The 19,442-nt window shown below is 34.0% G+C and overlaps 1 protein-coding gene across 1 annotated transcript in view; it reads left to right on the top strand.

Moving 5' to 3' along the window:
• Nucleotides 1–19,442, top strand: part of LOC150109074 (protein arginine N-methyltransferase 3-like) — a 154,307-nt gene that overhangs the window by 117,261 nt on the left and 17,604 nt on the right. Inside the window, exons 9-10 of the mRNA XM_090405500.1 lie at nt 3,932–4,069; nt 16,031–16,118. Coding sequence (XP_090261626.1) covers nt 3,932–4,069; nt 16,031–16,118 — 226 coding nt within the window. The remainder of the gene's footprint in view (nt 1–3,931; nt 4,070–16,030; nt 16,119–19,442) is intronic.

Raw genomic sequence — 19,442 nt, 5'->3', positions numbered from 1 at the left:
AGGATGTTGGCCACATCCAAATGAATGTTATTGGCAGTTTGCTGGAGGTAGGTCATATATTCCTTGTTCAATGGAAGCCATTATTTTGGCTTTGGGAACTTGCCTAGGAATAATGACAAAATTATGTCCTCGATTTAATGCATTAACAGGTGTAAACTTTGTATGCTTACACTTGGGTAAAGGATTAAACTAAGTATATAATTTCTTCATATCGTTAATTTATAGTATCACCAAGTGGAAAAACTTCCAACAACTATCTCTAATCCAGAGTATTTTAATAATGTGTGACACCTTTTGGCTACTTGTATATGAAAATATCACTTCTGCATTACTTTGACCTTAGTGTCACCTCTGGGTCTGGTTGCCAATGATGAGACCTCAATAAATGTTGAAACCGGTATGGTTAGTGACCCTCCCCATAATGCTGAGCATTATACATGTATGTAAGGATATGTGCTTTGCATTATGGGATACTAAGGCAAGTGATGTGAAGTTAATTTCTATATATGAGTTGCACCAGTTCTGAAAATACTTCAAGCACAGACTTTGTTTGCTTACACTTGGATAAAGGATTAAACCAAGTATATAATTTCTTGGTTTCTTTAATTTTAGTTTCTTGTGTTGTCCATTTCAATTTTTTTAAACTAGTCCCACTGTTTTATACAGGCAAACGTGATTCATTAATCCATCAATTAATGCGTGCTAAGTGAAATCACATTAAGCAAATGCAATAAACAATACGAATAATATTAATTCATCCATCAATTAAATGATTTCAATTTGAAATCATTTATTTGATTTCTTTTGAAATTTATTTTGAAATTTGTTTTCAAATTTCAAAAACAAAAATTACAGTATAAGCTGTATTAGAGGATAAAATCATCAAAGTTAATAAAAATCAATAGCTTAAATTTTTATTTAATGTCTAAACATTTGATTGAGCTACTTTTTTACAAAAAAAATTAAGTAAAGATGTTTGAATCATGCTCGACTTCTTCATCTTGTCATGCAATTTGTGAAGATAGCTGGCGATTGCTTTACCAAGATTTTCGGCGGACTTCAAAGCTTCGCTCTATATCAGGATCAGCATCAAACCAAATTTTCTTAGCATGCTCAATGTGATTGAAAACTAGCTAAAGTTCTTTTGCAGTTAGCTTCTTAGTCGTACATTCTCTTCTTGTTCGCACACCTCATCTTCTTCTTCATATGTACACTATTCTTCTAGTTGAAGGAGATCATGTTCGATTAACTGTTCTGAATGGAAATCAAGCAGGTTTCTCACATGTTTATTATCCAGTTCATTAAATCCAAGTTCTTTTCCAATTGTGATGATTTCTTCAAAATATTAGATCTTGGATTTTGTGCATGATAAACTAATATAGGCTTGAGTTTAAAGTTGCCTTCTGCATTGCCTCCTAATAAGAGCATAAGACAATCTTTAGATACTTTGCATTCTGGTTGAGATGCTTCAGTTTTAGCTAGAAAACTTTTTGTTGGCATACACTTCCAAAAGAGACCAATTTCGTCGACATTGAATATTTGACTTTCGTCATAATCACCCTCCTGAATTATTCTTTGCAGTTCTTCATGAAACTTGGCTGCAGAACCTTTATCAGCACTAGCAGATTCTTCAGTTATTCTTACATTATGCAGTCCAGTTTGATTTTTTAAATGGTCAAACCATTCTAAACTCAGTAAAGCTTTCACATTCCTCTTGAATTTTGGTCTCTTTCAATTATGTAAAAGTATAGAGAGCTTTTGCATGAATATTCCCTGCACTAAGAGGTGCTCTTTTTTGGTTATAATCCTCAATCCAGAGTGATAGAAGACGCTTCATCTCAATCAGTAAATGGCTTCTATTTTGGGTGATCTGCATGCTTAAAGAAGCAGTAACAACTTTTTCTTGTTCTTTGTATTCTTTGTTCTTATTTAATATAGTCCAAACTGTAGATTCGCTGTATCCCAGGTCTCGCACAATCATTGTATTACTAGCACTACCTTCATATCTCTTAATGACTTCCAGCTTTTCTTTTCTGCTTGCTGCAGTTTGGCAACAAAAAATTTCACATATCGTAAAAATTCATGTTAATTAACTGATTGATCACTCACGTAAAGTGGGAAATGACATCATTTCACTCAGCTGTTGCTAACTGATTATTGCGCATAATGAATTCGCATTAAGCTGGGTTTTCCTTTACCAAATTGTTGTTTTGCATACTGTGGGCAACTGTTTTTGTGCTCTGAAGATGCTGGATTTAATACCAGTGAAACATCAGTAAATAAGCTAATAAACATTATTTTCTTATCATTCTGTGTTGTTATCAATATCGTGAAAATAAATAACATGTACTGCGAACACATAAACCTTTCTCCACGTTAAAGATTGTTTAGAAGCACATAGAACAATATTCTATAATTCATCATCCAGAGTAGCTGAAATCCTTTTTTCAAGATCTAAAATAGACTGAATATTAGATTCTGAAACTTTTAGCTGCTCAAAGTTGGTTCCATTAAAAACTGTAGTGGTAATGGATAAGGCCAACTATGAAAGGAAGATGGACCGTCTTTTACAGGATACCTCCCCCATCAAGAAATTAGTTATAACCCTACAAAGAAACAAATTAAACAATTAAATAAGCTCCTTCATGAAGCTGTTTGCTGGGATAAAAATATTTTGTATAAGTTATGCATCCATTTTGGAAGTACTCCTTATTTATATAGTCTCCCAAAAATTCATAAAGAAGATTGTCCAGTAAGACCCATTGTGAATTGTATTGACTCTTTCTTATAGAATTGCTAAATTTCTTTCACATTTATTAGCTGCCCGTATTGGACAATCCAGGTTATTTATCAAGAATGCCACCCATTTTCTTAAAAAAATCAAAATATTCAAATACAAGAGTTGAACATGTTAGTCAGTTTTGATGTTTTTTCTCTATTTACCAACATTCTGTTATCTGACACTATTAGTTTACTATATGATGATTTCTCTTCTGATGCTGTGAAGTGTTTTTTTTTTTTAATTATCGTACTTATTGGAGACCTGAAGTGGCTTGAAAAAGTTCAGTTGTTTGATCAAAGAGAGCAGGGTTTCTGGATTATGTTAAAATGAAATTAAAATAGAAAAAGTAACCTTAGCCTATCCATAGTGTTAATGTACTATAGATTTAATCTTTTGTGGGTGTGAACAGCATCAAAGAAAAAATATTCTTTACTTTACTCTTTACAAAGAAAAATACCATTGCCATTACATTAATGTTGACATAACTATGAATATAAGGTTCAAAAAAAAATAATAATAATAAATAATAGACAACAGTAAAAGTTTGGAGTTAGCAACTCCAAAACAATCACTCTCTATATTTGGTGCACCTCCTTTTCATCTTGCAAATAAAAAATAGAAGAATATAATAATAATCTTTTGGGTCCTTGTAAAAGGGTGTCTGTGGGCTGGCAGCCAAGGGTGTTTAAAATCCCATGGGAGGGTGTCTCTCATGAGATTTAGACACCATTTATAAAATAGATGAAATATATTAGATTGTAGTCTAATAACTTCTGCCTACTTTCTGTGTTATTTGTACATGTGCATGTGTGTGTCATTGCAATTCTCATATTGTGTACCTGATGATATCTCCGTGACAGATATTAAATATTGGAAGCATTAAACCTGTGTTTAATTTTTTTATTGTGCTGTTTTTTCTCCATTAAATCTCAACATGAGCTTTGACCAGCACATTAGCCTAAATACACCATTGAAAAGTTCTGATAAAGGTACAGAAGAATATAGAAATACTAAAACATTATCATTTTAAATATTAGAAAAAAAGAAGTGTACAAAGTTTTAGTATTTCTGTATAATCACTGCAAGTGGTTTATTGAAATAAAGCTAGTGATTAAAAATCTGAAATGCAAATGATTATTATTATTGTAGGAATTGGATCTGATGACCTGTTCTGCTGAAGACTGTGAGTTCACTTCAGATTTTACACTGGAATGTTTTAAAGAATGTGTTGTTACTGCTTTAGTGGGATATTTTGACTGTTTCTTTGATAAGGGATTAAATAATAAGGTAAGCATTACAATTTATAAAAATGATAGGTCATATAGATCTCTAAGATCTTGGTGTGATTAAAAGTTAATTTTAAGGTCTTTAAAATCTATTAGGAAATTTTTATTTTTTTTATTTATTTATATTTATATCAGTTCATATGTGTAAAGATTGCAGGTTGTGAGTTGCAGAATCTGTAGCACAGGAGTGACATGTTCTGATAAATGGTTAAATAGAAAGAAGCTACCTGTTGATATATGTTTTCTGGAGGAGTTTAAGGCTAATCATAACGATCACTTTTCAAAAGAACAGAGATGGAGTAAATCAAACAGAATCAAATCACGAGAAGTTAGAAGTTAATACAATAAATTTGAAGCTGAACTATGTGTAGTGTAAACTTGGAAGACTGATAATGCCAGTTCACAAGAGATATCCACTCTTTGGTGAAAAAGTGATTTGATTGACTCTGAAAGAGATCATCTGTTACCTGGATTGTTCTTTTTGGATAGCATCAATTAGGGAAGGCTTTATGCATCATTCTAAATGAATGAGAGGACAGTGTTCAGAAACTGGATGGATTCATTTTTTTCAGAGGCAAACAGCACGAGTCTTTTTTTTTTTTTTTTTTTTTTTTTTTTAAATGTGAAGAGGCTATGAAAATGTGGCATATTTGTGCCAGGAAAAGCTGAAGGAACTCATTTAAGGATAGAAAAATGGTCTTTTCTGGAGAACTGATATTATGAAAGTAAGAGAAAACAAAAGTGAGAAAAATCTCACTTTTGCTTTTCCTGATTATCAATTCTTTCATTTCAAAGCCAGCTTTCAAATCCATAAGTTAAAACTGGTTTGAACACAGTTCATTGTATTTAGAATTTTGACTGATTTCTCTGTTATTCCATATAAATTTATTCACTTCACTCCTCACCTTATCAGATTTTACAGCTGTTATTCAGTTTAGTTAATGAATCCTGAAGACTTGCACTGGATTTGTTTAGGAGTACATCAGCTAAGTTTGATATATCCAATTCTGATATCAGGTTTAATATCACTTTCTTTATGCAGATGATGTACTCCTTAATAAATCCAATGCAAGTTTCCAGGATTCATTAACTAACACTAACTGAATAACAGCTCTAACAAATCAGGTAAGATGAGGAGTGAAGTGAATAAATTTATGTAGATCACATTCTCAAGGACAGTTCTTGTCACTATTCACAGTTCCCTCTTCCAGGTCATTCTATTTTCAGCCTTCCTCTTTGGTAGTTAATAACCTCTTCTGATTAATCTGAATACCTCTAAGAATATATATTTTGACTATCCTCTTCTTCTTCTTCTCCTTGGTATCTTCCCTTCTAATATATTTATAATCCATTCATTATTATATATATATATATATATATATATATATATATAGAGAGAGAGAGAGAGAGAGATATTGATCCCATACACCAGAGGTTTAGAGACCTATAAATACATCAATGCCATGTGTGAGGTGCAGATGCAGACTGAGATAGATGTTTCTTGATGTTTTTATTTTATTTTATTTTTTTTTAAGGGTTGTAGTTGTTTGGGAATACTTTATTTCTTTTAATACTTTATCCATTCATTATTATATATATATATATATATATATATATATATATATAAGAGAGAGAGATTGATCCCATACACCAGATGTTTAGAGACCTATAAATACATCAGTGCCATGTGTGAGATGCAGACTGAGTTAGAAGTTTATTGATGTTTTTATTTATTTATTTATTTATTTTTTTTTTTTTTAAGGGTTGTAGTTTGGGAATACTTCATGAAGAAGACTGATCTCAGGACAGAGGTGGATGAAATAAAAGAGGTTGAATAGAAACAGGTTCGGTGTGTTTGTAGTTGCACAGTAAAGGGATGCTGGCAGCTGCAGCTCTTGTATTAACAGGTGCAACAGAAAGTGGAGGAATGGTGTTTACCAATTCGCTGGAACTGTGACCATGGAAGTACCTGCAGAATAGACACAGTGCCTGTGAGATAGAAGTTGAAGTGAGTCTGTAAGAGATGGATCATCTATGAGTCTAATTTTATAATTTCTAATAAGTCGATGTTAAAGGCACAAGTTGTAGATGATCTTGTAGGCTCTTGAATGAAAGAGAAATGGAGTTAAATGTTAGTCCATGAAAAGAGATCTGATCTTGTCTGGTAATTTGTGTATTACCGAGGGTAAGGATAGGTGAACTGGGATCTCTTTTGCACAAGAATAGGCAAGACTGTGATTTAGTGGCATTGAACATAGCATGGTGTCCTTGCCCCATTGGAGGATAGTATGTAGATCAGTGTTCAAGGCACAAGTTGTAGATGATCTTGTAGCCTGGGATGTCAGAGTACTGCTTGGTTGGTTAAATGAGTAGGATGAGTGGAGAGTACTATCATTTGCAAAGCTGTGGATAGGATTAGTGGTTATTGTGAGCAGGTCATTTTATGTACAGAATAGAGAGAGTGGTTGTTAGGACAGAGCCTTGAGGCACTCCAGCATTGGTGATGAAGACCAACCATGACTTGCAGAGAATGACCAGAGAGAGAGAGAGAGAAAGCTGGCTACCCAATTATAGAGGATGGCAGGAAGACCAAAAGATGGCAGTTTTTTTAGCAGGTACTGATGCAACACACAGTCAAAAAAGCTTCGGAAATTTCAAGGGCAATAGCACAAGTTTTTCCAAAACTTTACATGGTACGTGTCCATTGATGAGTGATTTAAGCTACAAGGTCAGCTGTGGATTTTGAATAGTGGAATCTGTAACGATCATCGCTGATTAATTTGTGTGCCTCTAAGTAGCGGAGGAGTTAGCTCTTGATGATTTTCTCCGTTATTTTGGAGAGGATAGGAGTGATGACAACTGTTCGGTAGTTTGATGGTAGATTTCTATTGCCTTTTTTGAAATGGGATGGATATGAGATTGCTTCCATGCATTGGGATAAGTACCAGATATGTATAATAAATTATAACAACAATTCTTATCACATTAACTATTATAGAATATTAATTCTTTAGGTAGTGCAGAGGTGTTGTAGACGTTGTAACAGTATTTATAGCAAGACATGTGATAAGATAATAATCAGGAATTTATATAAGATTAATACAATAATATTTCTCATAAAGGGGATAGCCATAGGCCATCAGATCTGTTTCAGTTCAGTCAGTGTAGAAGGGCCTCATAGCTCTCCTTGTATAGCTGCCCTAGAATGAATTACTTTTATGTAAAGGTTTAGTTTTCTTCCAAAGAACCTCATGCTCGGTTGAGATGGCAAGTTATTTTGTTTTTTTTCTAAGTTGGTACATCTGTCATAAGCATTCATGTGAAATTGCAAGCCATTCTATCAAGTAGTTTGTTTTATACAGCTGTCTGAAGCAAAAGTGTTGTCAGTATCCCTTGAAATGGATAAAATTGAGTATCGTGCAGTTATAAAATTCTTTGTAAAAGACGATTTAACACCAAAAGAAATTCATTCGAAGTTCATAAAAGTTTATGGGCACTCTTCTCCTTCGTTTTCGACAATTAAGAAATTGGCTGCCAAGTTTAAACGTGACCTTACCAGCCTTGAAGGTGATTCACATGAAGGATGTCCAAAAAGTGTAACAACACCAGAAATCATTGATCAAGTGCATGATATTGGATGACCAGCGAGACAAACTGCATGAAATTGCTGAGACTATAGGCATTTCAGAAGAACATGTAGGACATATTTTATATGAAGAATTGCAAATGAAAAAGCTTTGTTGGGTGCTGTGCTTGCTCACAGCAGATCAAAGCACTTTCATGAAAATCTCTGAACAGTGCTTGGAGCGTTTTAACAAGAATAAAAACTGATTTATTACTAAGGATGAGACTTGGATTCACCATTACACACATACACCAGAATCCAAACAGTGGACACTAGCTGTTGTTCAATGCCAAAGAAGACAAAGTCGTTCCATCAGCAGGAAAGGTCACAGCATTGGTATTTTGGGATGCTAGAGGCAATTTTGTTTATTAATTATCTTGAAAAGGGTAAAACAATAACCGGAGAATATTATTCTGATCTTTTAACCAGACAAAAAATTCAAAAAGAGAAAAAAAAAAATCATTTTTCATCAGGACAATACACCTGCCCACACAGGTGTTTTGGCAATGGGAAAATTAAGGGATCTGCACTATGAATTGTTGGAACATCCACTCTATTCCCCAGATTTGACTCCCTCTGACTTCTGTCTTTTCCCAAAACTAAAACTCTTCCTCACTGGTCAGCGTTTTTTTTTTTTTTTCGAATCAAGAGGTGATTGCATCTGTAGAAGGATATTTTACAGATCTTACTGAGAACCACTACAGGGACAGGATAATGGTGCTGGAATAAATATATTAGTCTTAAGGGAGATTATGTTGAAAAATAAAAATAATTTTGAAATTATAAATTCGTTTTTTCATTGTTAGGCTGGGAACTTTTCATACCGCCCTCGTATATCATGAGTACAATCTAAATCCTGATACTCTGTCTGCTGATCTTTTAGTTATTTCCTTGATGACTATCCAATCTTTCTCGCTGTTTATCTCAAGTAACACAAGCTTGCTTCTTTTTTAAATTTATTTTTTTATATCTGACATCTTTTCATATACAATTTTCTCCTCCTTATTCTATGTATTTTCTTATGTTTTATTTTGCATTTTGCAATAACAAGTGAATGATCACTCAGTTTTAGCTCCTGGATAGCTATAGCATGTCTTGATTTTTTTAAACTTCTTTTTTATTTGACTAGTATGTGATTAGTCTGGTATCATGCAATATCTCTTGATGATTTACATGCATAATGTTTTCATTTAGGTACTTCAAAATGCATGTTACCTTCTGTATGGCTATGTTGTTTACAGAAATCTAACAATTGTTCTGTCCTTACATTCTTCCTGCCTAGTCCAAATCATCCAGTTTCGTAACATTCACTGTCCTCTCCAACCACTGTATTAAAGTCACCCTATTATAATTATCTTTAACCGATATTATTAGTTCCTCTAGTTGTTCATGTGCCTCTTCTATCTCATGATCTTCCAAATTAGTTGTTGGCATGTATACTTGAATTATGGCAAAATTTACTGGGGTTGGTGTTAAGTTGTCATCAGTATTCTGTCATTCAGGTGATAATCATTTTTACTTTCTTTCCCTAATCTTTCCTTAATAACAAACCCACACCATTGTTAGATCCTGAATGAAGGAATCTTGCAAAGAAATCATTCATTCAGAATCTAACATACTAAACTTACTAACAGAAAGAAATACCTGCACATCAGCTGAAATCAAAAGTGAAACTTCTTCACTTTATGTATAAATTTGCAATTTTATCTTATGTTCCATGTACTTTAATCTTTTGATCCCTACTAGAATTAAATTAGAGAATGTCTTAAAGGAAGAATTTTGTTAATATTAATTTTGAGCCTCACTTACGCTGTATAGATTAACTGTGAGTCACCAGATAGTTACTAAGTAATAATTCTTAGAAAGTATACAAGTACATGTGTCCAGCGTAACACCTACGGCAGTAACATTACACGGAATGTACGTCGACGCGTATTCCATGAATCCAAGAGCATAACAGCGTCGGAAAAGCAAGGGATGAACTCAAGGGGTGAAAAGATATAGGTCGTGTGCAAAAGGAACTTCAAAAAAGGGGGCACTCTAACAAAGAATATAAGGGGACGAACGCCGTATCGGGCTCTCTCTCTCTTGTCGTATCGTTTTCCTGTTTGGTGGTTTGGAAGTTAGCAGGTAGTTTCGCGTAAAGAGGGGGGTGAAGCATCTGTGCCAAGATAAGATGTCGGACAGCGAGCTTTCTTGAGAATGGAGTAGGATTTTATGCAGAGCTGAAGGTAAAATTTCCAGTCCTAGCAGAATCAAGCCGTCGCTGAAAAGTCCCATCAAAATGTATCCTGAAACACAGAGATTCGAGTCCGTTTTCAGCAGAAATCATGAAGATAGCTTAACCCCTACGTTGGCATAAGGACAGCCAGTAGACAAGAAGTAACCAGATGTACACGTGGTGCTGAAAGACGCAGGGAAAAAGTTCAATAAAGTAAAATTACTCTATTTTGTGTATAATATTCCTTAGAAGAGAGAAGATTATATGTGTATGTAAATTAAGAACATTTTCTAAAGAACTTTGTGGACAGTCTCTAATTAGAAAGTTAACCTCCTTTGAGAGCAAGAAGAATTGTTTGGAAGAGATCTTTTGTGTTATATGTGATAAGATTAACAAAACGAGATTTGAATTATGGAATTTTAGTAACTGAGTAACATTAGAATGTTTGTTTTATTATCTTATGAATAACATTGCAGAAAGGAAATTTAACTTAACTTCATATCATTTGCAATCTATCCCAATTTTCAATTACTGTGTTTTACGATGTTTCTTAACCTTTGATTTAATTTAGAATATGTTAACCTCTTAACTCGAGTCTTTTTTATTTAGTATTGAGTCAAAATTGAGTGTATGAATTTTTGTGTATTCTGTTTAGATATTCCAATAAACATATCATATTTACCTAAACCTGAGTCATGCCTGATTACGATTCCAAACTACCACTTATAAAAATAGAACCTATTTTGGCAGGAAGGAATTAAATAGTGTATATAATTATAGATTTAGGTCACGACTGCAATAATCTGAATCTATTTGGCAGTATTAAAGTAAGATATTGTGTAAGAAAGCCTCAGAATCTAGTATTGTCTCCCTGAGCAAGGATCTTTTCTGCTATAGGATACTGGATGGCACAGCAAAATATAAATTCGTCAGTATCCGAAGAGGAAACAATCCTCCTAGATGTAAGCATATTAGGCCTAATATCTGACGAAGTAAAATAGCAATAGAAAGATAGAATAGGAAGATATAAATCAGAAAATATAGAAAAAGCAACGATTTAACAATAGAACAGCCAGTAGGATCATAATTGAATAAGGTTTTAAATGAGAAAGGATTTAATCAAGTAATTAACTAAGTAAGTATAAATGAAGAAAAATAAGTATAAATCACATAAAAATATAAATAAAAATATTTAACACCATTTTGTCCCTTCTCTCTTCACTATAGATGATTCTGTATCTTCCACTCCAATAATCATCTCTTCCTCTCTATCTGGTTTCAACAACTTCTACAACTTGTGCTTGCAGTTCTGATTTTTGTACATTATTTTCACATTCCAAGTTCCATTCTGCATTGGTTTATGGTCTGCTTTATGCTCTTGATGTACTTTTCTTCTCTGTAGGTAATTTACTGTATTTCTTCTCATTTCTTCATTATGTAGGGTTTACTGTGTTTTGCCAAGGGATTCTTAGCATCCTGATTAAATCCCATTAAAGGCAGAACTTGGGGCCATGGTTTGAAGTTTTCTCTCCATAGTAATGGGCTTGGGAAAATAGTGCAGTAGTTTCTCATTGCTTTCCTCACACTACAGTTGTGCAACTATGCTGTAACTAATAACAAGACTGCTACCTCTTGCACTTTTTTTCTTTTCCCACCTGTTACCATTTATCTGGGCTAAGTGGAATGACCCTTCACACCTAGGGTTGCTCTTCCAGGAGTTTATACTCTCAACGTGCTTCACCCATTCAGCCATGAGTCACTCCCCACCACAGCGATGAGGCTGCTGACAGGATTTGGATGGGGGGGGGGGGATGATTTACACATAGATAATGAATTCATGATCCATATAATTAATGAATAAATGAATAAGGGCATTCTCTTGGATTTTGAATCAAACCATTCAATTCTAACTACTGCAGATTTACAACTTGAATATGGACTGTGTGTGTGTGTGTGGGGGGGGGGATGTGCTTAAATGTCAAAGCTGAATAACTGGAAGAGACCTCCACATAACCCTTTAAAGAATGCAAAGAACTAACCAAAACTTCTAACCTAATGTCCAATCCTCACCTTCTCGCAATGTACCTAGGTATCTAAACGGATAATGAATGAACTAGCAGTTTGGGATTTAGCCAACCAAATTGTATTCTTATTGGCTTACATAACATAATGCATAAATGACACAACATGACAGATTTTCATGCTGGCTGGAATGTTGCCCAGATAACAGACTCCATTGTTTTCACCAATGAACCAGGATGAACAACAAAAAGTCAGCTAGTGGAACAAATCCCAATTCAACATCGGCAGAGTTCAAGATTTGCATAATCAACATAAGAAGCATCGATGGAAAAGAAATGGAACTAGCCGAAGAATTGGATAAGTAGTTTCCAAAAAATGGACATAGAAGCCATCCATCTAGCTATCTTCCTATTGCTCTGACTGTTCTCAAAAATAATGGAAAATGGCATCAACACCCAACTGCTTCACTACTTGGAAACTCCCCAGTATGGATTCTGCCATTCTGGTTAAACAGCAGATCTCCTAGCTAAACTCACTCACCTTTGCTCAAAAGGCCATTGAAAAGTTTGGAGAAATTCATGTGGTTGCTCTTGATATTTCTAAGGCATTTGATTGAGTCTGACATTGTGGCTTTTTTACCAAGCTACCATCTTATGATATGCCTCCAACCCTTTGTGAGTGAATCACCAGTTTTCTGTCCAATTGCTCATTCATTGCAAGTTATGGTGGATGATTTCCTTTCATCAGATTCTCCAGTCAATGCTGGAGTATTCCAAGGCTCCTGTGCTTTCACCTACGCTTTTCCTCCCATATATATCAGAGATCTCTTGCTCTCTCTCTTTCTCACTAGAAATTTTTATTTCTCAAAACCTTATAGTGCTCAGATGATTCAAGCTTCAAGATCGTCTATAATCAATGTCTTCAAACTAATCTCCTTGCCATTTTCAAGTGAAGTGAGGATCACCTGGTGAGTTTTGATGCTATCAAATGTAATTTCATCGTATTTTCCCAGAAGAAAGACCATTTTTCACTGTCCCACACTTTTGACAATATTCTGCTTGCCAATCAGGATCAGTTTTGTCTTCTTTGGTCAGTTTCCAGAAATTGGTATTCTTTTTTGTTCTTAACAATACTTCACTCCTACTGAACTCTTGACATTTTAGAAATCTCAAACATGCCCAATCTTAGAATATTGGTCTCATATAAGGCCTACCTCAGAATGCTTAACTGCATTCTATAGGTATTTCCATGGATACCTATAGAATAGGTATCTTTAGCCATTGAACTGCCATTACCATCTCTCTGCTTTCTGTAAATCATGTATGAATACAAGCAGCTCTGGTAACACCCATATATAGTTTAGATTCAGATTATTGAACGAACTTCCTTCTTCCTTACCTATATCTCCATTCTTTGGAACAGTCTTTCACCAACTATTTTCTCAAATGATTACAATGCTCACCTCTTCAAGTAACACATCAACAAATTCTTTTCTTATCTTTACCACTTGCCCCCTTACGTACTGTCTTGGGACTGATATAAATAAATAATAAAAAAAAGAAAAATAATTTTTTTTTTTTAAATAATAAAACTCCTGTATTGAATAGCAGTGGTAGAATCCATACTGCTGATCATTTATTAATCAAAAGTCTTCAGAGTCATGTAGGAATTAAATGGTAATGATTTCCTAAATTACTTTAGAAAGAATTGGGTGAGAAAAATTTATAGTAATTTTCTGGTAAAAATTCATTACTTTTGTTAGAATGGGTCATGTGTAGTGTAATTTTCAGTCTGTCGAAGAGATGCCTTTGGAATAATATGTACAAGGGTGATCTTAAAAGTTCCTGGACTCGACCATAGATGGCAGCACTATCAGCAAGATTTTTTTTTTTTCTAAGTTGGTACATCTGTCATAAGCATACATGTGAAATTGCAAGTCATTCTGTCAAGTAGTTTGTTTTATACAGCTGTCGGAAGCAAAATTGTTGTCTGTATCCCTTGAAATGGATAAAATTGAGATCGTGCAGTTATAAAATTCTTTGTAAAAGAAGATTTAACACCAAAAGAAATTCATTTGAAATTCATAAAAGTTTATGGGCACTCTTTTCCTTTGTTTTCGACAGTTAAGAAATGGGCTGCCGAGTTTAAACGTGGCCGTACCAGTCTTGAAGATGATCCACGTGAAGGACGCCCTAAAAGTGTAACAACTAGAAATCATTGATCAAGTGCATGATATAGTATTGGATGACCGGCGAGTCAAAGTGCATGAAATTGCTGAGACTATAGGGATTTCAAAAGAACGTGTAGGATATATTTTGCATGAAGAATTGCAAATGAAAAAGCCTTGCGCAAGATGGGTGCCATGCTTACTCACAGCAGATCTAAAATGCACTTGCATCAAAATCTCTGAACAGCGCATGGAGCGTTTTAACAAGAATAAAACTGATTTTGTGCATCGATTTATTACTATGAATGAGACTTGGATTAACCATTACACACCAGAATCCAAACAGCAGTCAAAACAGTGGACAGAAACCGGTTGTTCAGCACCAAAGAAGACAAAGTCTGTTCCATCAAGGAGAAGAGTGCTCATAAATGTTTATGAACTTCGAATGAGGTTCTTTTGGCATTAAACCTTCTTTTACGAAGAATTTTATAACTGCACGATACTCAATTTTATCCATTTCAAGGGATACAGACAACACTTTTGCTTCAGATAGCTGTATAAAACAAACTACTTGATAGAATGACTTGCAATTTCACATGGATGCTTATGACAGATGTACCAACTTAGAAAAAAAAAATCTTGCTGATAGTGTTGCCATCTATGGTTGAGGCTGAGAACGTTTCAAACCACCCTCTTAATAGCCATCATGAAAACCAGATTACAAACGCTGCATAGGGAATGTATGTGGCCCACACGATCAACAGCAAATTACTTATTTAAAGTGTTGTACTTAGAAGTGTCACTAATGATGATGAAATCTACAGTTCTTTGAGAGTGGTTAAAGTATTCTGGTATTTTAGTGGGCATGTGAACAATTCAAGTGAGATCATTCGTGATAACATATGTCTTCCTGCTTTATTTGTGCGGTTGGAGGAGGAAAACTAATTGGTATTGAAAACATTAATTGGTATTCAAGCACATTCCCTATACAGTGTTTGTAATCTGGTTTTCATTTAGGCTATTAGTAACATTTGATTTCTGCACTTTTTTTTTAGTCAGTGATCCATGCTTCATCACATCAATTTTGGCAGTTAACATAGTCTTTGTCCTTGTTTCCATTGAGTAAGATAAGATCTAGCCCATCTTAATGTGCTAGGGAGAAAGAGTCTTCAAGCTTGTCATTCAGCGCTGCTATTAATGCCTAGCTACTCATTGGTGTATCACAGGCAACTTTTACCAGGTGCAGGAAATTTTGGGCCTCAAAGTGGTGTCATCTGACAATTTTTGAGGTCAAAGTTACATTTCCAGTTAGCTTAATGATGCTTATTTTAGCATCTCATCTGTTTTTGATTAGGACTCGTATTTTTATGAGTTCCAAGGTTATAAACCTATAACACATTAGTACTGTGAGTGGGCTAAGGAATATTTTTTTACATAATTCAGAAACCCTGCTATGGATACCAAACATTGAACTTTCTCAAACCACTTCAGTCCTCTGGTAAGCAGAGCATTGGTGTCACATTAGACAGTGAAATTTATCTTCACTGTCTAGTGCGACAGTGACTATGAAAATGCCCATAGAATGTTTGGAGAACAGAGATGCTATCTGTTCATCAAACCAGGTTGTCAGAAAATAATTTTTATTATTATTCTTACCATGATTACACAGATCTCCATGTACGGAAAGAAACAGTCATCGTGATACTTTTTGATTGAATATCTTGAACCTTTGATCATATTTATTGTATAATCATGCTGAGCATGAATCACATGTAGAGAATACTGAAAATTGAAGTTTAAATATATATAGAAGTTTTTATTATTCATTGAAAAAAAAATAATGGAGTTAAAAAGAGAAACTTTTGCATATATCAAATGCTGATGTTTTTTTTTTTTTTTTGTTTGTTTGTTTGTTTTGTTTTCCCAGGTTTTGCTGTCCACATCTCCCAAATCACAAGCAACTCATTGGAAACAGACAGTGTTTTGTTTGAAGCACCCTCTTCCAGTTCAAAATGGTATTTTTTTTTAAATATAGACATTTAAAAAATTAAATGTCTATATTTAAAAAATATAGACATTTAATGTTTTTTTATTATTCACTTGGTCAATTATAATGAGAGGAATTTATGCAACAGGAGATTTAATTGAAATTCAGGGCATTTATAGGATAGATAATAGACTATTAGAGACCATAAGACAATGAAGAAAAGCATGAGAATAAGTATACAAAGTCCATTTTTTACTTTTAACATTATTCCGAATGATCTTTAGCAATGAATTACAGAAATGAAATTATGTTACTTTCAGAAATAATTAGATACTTTTTATGGCTAGTGGATAATTAAAATTAAAGTTAATTAAATTTTATCAGCAAATTTCTGATGTGTATCCTTAAGTGGTGTACAGAATAATACTGTGATAGCACTATATGAGAAGTTTACATTATTACTAACCTCTTGTTAATAAGCTTCCTCCAAATTGGTCTGTTATTTGTCAGGACCCCAGTATTGTCAGATTTCACATTTTGGAAATCTGGGTGGACTGATGCAGTTGGAAATGCTAGGCATTAACTACTGCATCAATCTACTTAGATTTTGTTTTTCTTCTGGCTCTTTTTCATGCATCTAGCATCTAATACATCTGTTCTGTTAACTTTTCTACTTCATTTCTGTTTAAATGATCATACCATCCTTTAAATTACCTCTACTCACACATTATTGAATGCTAACAGTGATATGTTCCTTCCTAATATCTTAATTTTTCATGTGATTTTGCCATTGATACCATCTAGTTATGATACTAAGTTTTCTAAGAATTCTCAGATCTGTGGTGTCTAGTCTCTCTGTAATCAGCTATGCTATTTTTAGCCCTTTTGTTTTTTTTAGATCTATAAGTTGATATTGGCTCAAACATGGCCTTGTCCCCTGCTTATACTATTACTGTAAGTTTATTAGTTTGCTTATATTGTTGGTTGATTTGGCTAATTTCTGTCTTATACTATATAAATTTGTTCAACTGACTGCCTTCCATACTAACATTCTTATCTATTTCCATATTCAGTTTGCCATCTTCACTAGAAATTATGCTTAAATAGCTGCAGTATTTTTCTTGTCCTATTGATCTCTATTGTATTGCTGTTTTTCATGTTTCTGCCTGTTTTCATAGGTTTTTGCTTAGTATTGCTAATTTATGCCAAATCTATTATAGCAATTTATTGTATTAAAGAATCCTGAAGACTTGTACTTTATTTAGGAAATAGTATCATCTGCATAAAATGAAGAAAAAATTAAATATCTCCAATTTTGAAATCAGGTTTTATACCACTTTCCTTTATATATAATCCCATATAGATGAAAAAAATTAGTGACAACAGTGTTCACTCTTGTCTGATTTTCTGCTAAACCATCCTCTTGTACTTTTTCAGTTCTAACTGCTGACTTACAACCTACATATAGACTATTTAGTGCACTGTTCTGTAAAATGTTACATTTACAGTTAATATTCCACACATATATATATATATATATATATATATATATATATGTGGAATATTAACTGTAAATGTAAAAAGGTTTTAATATAAAAATACGACTAGTTTCGGCTTGTAACAGCCATCATCAGGTGACATTATAAAAGAAAGAAAAAAGAAAAACACTAAGAAAAAAGAAAAACACTAAAACACTGAAGCTTAAATTAACTATGAACATCATAGAGAGTCTCTATACATAATTGACACTAAATCGTTGTGGTTGTATTTAAAGCTGTTCTTTCGTTAGTTGTATTGTTGGGAAAGTGCGTGCTAGTAGCATCTCGTGAACGCCAGTACATGATTACAGCTGAATGACAATCTGGGAGGTTGTAGCTCAAGTTATTATTTAGATGAACAGGATGAAGATGATTTCTCTAGATTCCATGATTTTTCTCTCTAGTTCATCACTGCAACGGAAGATGTTAGTAGATTTTTCCCAGCAGACTTTGTGACTTTGGTTTTCATCATTAGGATTAGCCGAGAAAAGGATATGACTTGATAATGCACTGGCTCGCTGTCTCTTGTAAGTAATGTCCCTCATGTGTTCTTCCATACGCAATTCAACAGATTTGTCTGTCTGCCCAAAATAAGGAATATCACAATCACAACACCAGGGTATTTGAGTTGATGATGACAAGGTTTTGGGTGGCTTATTAAGAAATGGATCTTTGGAAGTGGAGTGAACAAGGTTCTGATATTGTATTTTCTTAGAACTTTTGCTAATTTATGTGAAACTGTACTTATGTAAGGAATAGATATATTGCCTTTGAATCTATTTGTTTCTTCTGAGTGATGTCTAGGAGAATTAAGAAGGAATCTGTCAATGATTCTCTTGGAATATCCATGAGAATCATTCGAAAGAAGTTTTGAGATGGTTTATTTCTGTAAGAAGTTCATTTGAATCATCTAGAAGAGAATGTGCTCTATGTCCCAAGGTGGAAATTATTCCAAGTTTATGAGGAGGGAAGTGATGGGACTAACTATGCAGATATCTGTTGGTATGTGTGGGCTTTCTATATATCAATATTTTGAGTTTACCAGAAGAGCGAGTCAGTTTGACATCAAGAAAAGGCAAAGAATTATCCTTGCCTTTTCTTGAATTATCCTTAAAGAGAACACCCCATTATGTCCAATTGTGGAAGGTATCAATTCTCTGAACGTACAACCTTTCAAAATATCTTGCAAAATACCCGAAAAGTTTTTCAGGCAAGTCACCATCCTTTATCAAGAACACTACAGAATTTGTTACATACATCAAGGATATTACAGTTAATGAAGATGGCATCATGGCTAGCTTGGACATAACTGCTTTGTTCACTAATGTCCCAACAAATGAAGTCCTAACATTACTTAAGACAAGTTATCCAAAAAAAATGTTAGCCTTGCTTACACATTGCATCAGGTCCGGTTACTTCAAATTTCAAGATAATATATACAAACAGAATCATGGACTGGCTATGGGTAATCCTTTATCCTCTGTACTCGCAAATATTTACTTAGAGGATTTTGAAAACAAGGCTATCTCTTCCTTTATTTTAACACCTAAAGTTTGGAAACGCTACGTGGATGATGTCTTCATTATTTGGAGCCATGGACATGATTCCCTTATGGTTTTCCTCGAACATCTCAATAGCCTACATCAAAGTATGAAGTTTACTGCCGAGCTTGAAACGGATAATTCCTTGTTTTTTCTTGATGTCAAACTGACTTGCTCTTCAGGTAAACTAAATATCGATATATAGAAAGCCCGCTTACACCAACAGATATCTGCATAGTCAGTCCAATCACTCCCTCCTCATAAACTTGGAAT

The sequence above is a fragment of the Typopeltis vanoorti genome, chromosome 2 (genome assembly GCF_054136105.1).
Source record: "Typopeltis vanoorti isolate ZY-2024b chromosome 2, IOZ_Tvanoo_1.0, whole genome shotgun sequence".
NCBI lineage: Eukaryota > Metazoa > Arthropoda > Arachnida > Uropygi > Thelyphonidae > Typopeltis > Typopeltis vanoorti.
The sequence above is the reverse complement of the archived record's forward strand: the minus strand, read 5'-3'. Positions and strand labels throughout refer to the sequence as shown.